General features: G+C 38.7%; 1 protein-coding gene across 1 annotated transcript in view; it reads left to right on the top strand.

The window, feature by feature from the left end:
* LOC134187530 (phosphatidylinositol 4-phosphate 5-kinase type-1 alpha-like) overlaps positions 1–2,438 on the top strand; it is a 12,556-nt gene extending 10,118 nt beyond the window's left edge. The window contains exons 14-19 of the mRNA XM_062655671.1: positions 1–59; positions 186–261; positions 329–433; positions 742–1,047; positions 1,496–1,663; positions 2,222–2,438. The exon at positions 1–59 is cut by the window's left edge and continues 71 nt beyond it. Of these exons, the coding sequence (XP_062511655.1) occupies positions 1–59; positions 186–261; positions 329–433; positions 742–1,047; positions 1,496–1,662 (713 nt within the window). The 3' untranslated portion in view covers position 1,663; positions 2,222–2,438. The remainder of the gene's footprint in view (positions 60–185; positions 262–328; positions 434–741; positions 1,048–1,495; positions 1,664–2,221) is intronic.
* The last annotated feature ends 1,461 nt before the right edge of the window (positions 2,439–3,899 follow it).

The raw sequence follows: 3,899 nt of genomic DNA, 5'->3' as shown, positions 1-3,899 counted from the left end.
AGAGCTACAGGCTGAAGAAAAAATTGGAGCACTCGTTCAAGGCTCTTGTACATGACGGGGTAGACAACTGTGTCAATGTGGAGAGTCCGATTTTTATATGTTTGTCTCTTTATGTGCTTGTGTGTTTGTTTGTTTGTCTATTTGTTTGTCCATCTTTTCGTTAATGCAACTTTTCTATTTTTTAGGACACAGTGTCTGTTCATCGCCCGAGCTTTTATGCACGTCGCTTTCAAGACTTTATGTTCAACCATCTGTTTCATGGTTAGATACTAGGTCATCAGTTTGGTTGTCAATTGTACTTTATGTTGGGCTGTCATTGATTGTGTAGTAAAAGCTGTTGCTCCTCCTAAGCGTAAAATGTCTCAGTATAATCGATCGAAACGACTGATGTCACATTCAGAGGGAACTACTGTTCTTACGCCTACTGAAGAAGGTAAAGTATGACAGCAAGTGATACAAGAAAATATTGCTGTACTGTAGTGCAATGGTCTGATGTATTGGATGCATCCAATACAATAGTCTATTGTATTGTGAGATGCATCCCTCCAATACAATAGTCTAGTGTATTGTGAGATGCATCCCTCCAATACAATAGTCTAGTGTATTGTGAGATGCATCCCTTCAATACAATAGTCTAGTGTATTGTGAGATGCATCCCTCTAATACAATAGTCTAGTGACAACATTATTGAAACTTTCCAGTTATTAAAATAGTGCACTTTGTCTTCTAAATGTCTTTTAGCAAATCGACCAAACATGATGAGCACATCTGTAACTAATCAGACAACACAACCTGAACAGTCTGAAGTATCAGCTACTGAAGTTATACAGAGAGTTGATGACAGTAGCACCAGTCAGTCTCATGTGGAAGAGAAAACAAATACGGAAGAGTTGCAGGAAGATGTTACAACAGTTATCGATGATGTGAGGTTAGAGACGAATGAGGAGAAAAGAAGAGGAGACGTTCCAGAGGATGAAGACGTGATGATAAGACAGGCTGTTGAGGATGATACAATAGACTTGGAAGATGTTGCACCGACACTGAATGGTAAGCTATGATCCCTCCAATACAATAGTCTAATGTATTGTGAGATGCATCCCTCCAATACAATAGTCAGTGTATTGTGAGATGCATCCCTCTACTACAGTAGTCTAGTGTATTGTGAGATGCATCCCTCCAATACAATAGTCTAGTGTATTGTGAGATGCATCCCTCCACTACAGTAGTCTAGTGTATTGTGAGATGCATCCCTCCATTACAGTAGTCTATATTGTGAGATGCATCCCTCCAATACAATAGTCTAATGTATTGTGAGATACATTCCTCCAATACAGTAGTCTAGTGTATTGTGAGATGCATCTCTCCAATACAATAGTCTAATGTGTTGTGAGATGCATCCCTCCAATACAATGTATTTTGAGATGCATTCAACACAGTCAGTCTGTACAATTAGTAGTTCTTCCTCGGTTTACTATAGACAAACCTTCTCTCATAGAATACGCTATTGAAGAAAACAGTGCGGCTGCTGGGGTCGTAATTGATGTGAATATCAGCTCTCTAAGTAGCACAGAAATCGATGGACGAGATTCACCGTTTGAACATCAAATACAGCACACACAGCACACACAGCACACGAAGAGATTCGAAGTTGCATACGTTTGAGGTGAGACCGACAATGCACGAGCAATGCTGTTCTTTGCATTGTCTGGTTTGCTCATATTTAATTCCATTTTGTTTGTTTGTCTGTGTGTTTGTTTGTTTGTCTGTCTGTTTGTCTGCTTGTTTACTTGTTTGTTTAATTGTTTGTTTATTGTTTGTTTATTTGTTTATTTATTTGTTTGTTTAATTCTTTGTTTATTTGTTTGTTTATTTGGTTTTTTATTTGTTTGTTTATTTGTTTGTTTATTTGGTTTTTTATTTGTTTGTTTATTTGTTTGTTTATTTGTTTGTTTATTTGTTTGTGTATTTGTTTGTTTATTTGTTTGTTTATTTGTGTTGTGTATTTGTTTGTTTAATTGTTTGTTTATTTGTTTGTTTATTTGTGTTGTGTATTTGTTTGTGTATTTGTTTGTTTATTTGTTTGTGTATTTGTTTGTTTATTTGTTTGTTTGTTTATTTATTGGTATGTTTATTTGTTTGTTTACTTGTTTGTTTATTCCTTTTTTATATTTTTGTCTTTCATCACATTCTGTGTTGTCAGCCATTTTGTGATCTCTCTCAGGCTTCTCAGTTTTGTCGACCTTCTTGCCGTTCATTGATCAACACCAGTCGTTGTGTGGTGACCGAGTAAATATATTGCATGCAGTATTGCCGTCTAAATTATTTTGTACGAATGCTGGTAGAGCTGCTCTGTATCTTTTTTTCCTGTTCTACTGAGTTGATGCTCTTTTTTGTATAGTTTACTGATGACTGTGAGTAAAGCAGATGATACAATGATATCTCGTGTGTGTGTGTGTGTGTGTGTGTGTGTGTGTGTGTGTGCATGCGTGCGTGCGTGTGTGTGTGTGGTGTGTGTGTGTGCCTGTCTGTGTCTGTCTGTCTGTCTGTCTGTCTGTCTGTCTGTCTCTCTCTCTCTCTCTCTCTCTCTCTCTCTCGTGTGTGTGTGTGTGTGTGTGTGTGTGTGTGTGTGTGTGTGTGTGCGTGTGTGTGTGTGTGCGTGTGTGTGTGTCTGTGTCTGTGTCTGTGTGTCTGTGTGTGTGCACGCACGCGTGCATGTGTGTGTGTGTGTGTGTGTGTGTGTGTGTGTGTGTGTGTGTGTGTGTGTGTGTGTGTGTGTGTGTGTGTGTAGGATTGGTGTAATGTGATGTTAGATTGACCGACTTGGTGCATTGGACTTGAAATGAATTAGACAGGTGGGTGGATGGAGAGAGGAACAATGATAGTTGGATTGAGAGAGAAACACAGTGACAAACGTGTGGGTAGGTAGATTGACAGACAGACAGACAGATGGACAGACAGACAGATGGATGGACAGACAGACTGATGGATGGACGGACGGACAGACAAACAGACAGACAAATGGACAGATGCACAGGCAGACAAACATACATACATACAGACATACAGACGGATGGAGAGAGACGACGGATGGAGAGAGACGGATGGAGAGACAGACGGACAGACAGACAGACACATAGACAGACAGACAAACAGATGGACAGACCAACAGACAGGCATATACACATACCTACAGACAGATAGACACACAGACAGGCAGACCGATGGACAGACAGACAGACAACAGACAGACACATAGACAGACAAACAAACAGACAGACAGACATACAGATAGACGGAGAGATGGACAGACACATAAACACACAGACAGATGGCAAGACAGACAGACAGACAGACAGACTAGATGATCGTGGGATGTGGATAGGTAGGAAGGCAAGTGGGTCCATGATTGGTACAATTTTTAATTTTTAAATTTTAATAAAATTAAGATTAAAAATTAAAAAATTAAAATAGAAATTTGTTGGTCAAATTCATATTTTCTCTGCAAAAAATTAACGGAAATTTAAATTGTAATTAAAAATTTGAAAACTAAAAATCGAAATTGCCTGAAGGGTCACAGACCCAAGTGTGTGTGTGTGTGTGTGCGTGTGTGTGTGTGTGTCAGTGTGTGAACTCAAGTTTTAAGAAAATATGTCATTGCGCATGCGTGCAATACCCTTGAAACTCTTGTTTCAAGATTTGAAACACTGAATGAACAGGAACCTTGTTTTACCTCAAATATCCTAACTCAATAAATATATCTATATTTACTTTCTGCTCCCAAAAATTATTTCTAACGTCACTATACGTTTAGCCAGTGCGCATGCGTAATCACCATCTCAACGCTTGTCTATGTCTAGATATAAAAACGTTTTCCGACATTTGCCACTAACTCAATAAAT

This window comes from Corticium candelabrum, chromosome 12 (genome assembly GCF_963422355.1).
Source record: "Corticium candelabrum chromosome 12, ooCorCand1.1, whole genome shotgun sequence".
In the NCBI taxonomy this organism is placed as follows: Eukaryota; Metazoa; Porifera; class Homoscleromorpha; order Homosclerophorida; family Plakinidae; genus Corticium; species Corticium candelabrum.
Note: the sequence above shows the minus strand (reverse complement) of the source record. Positions and strands in the feature narration are given on the sequence as shown.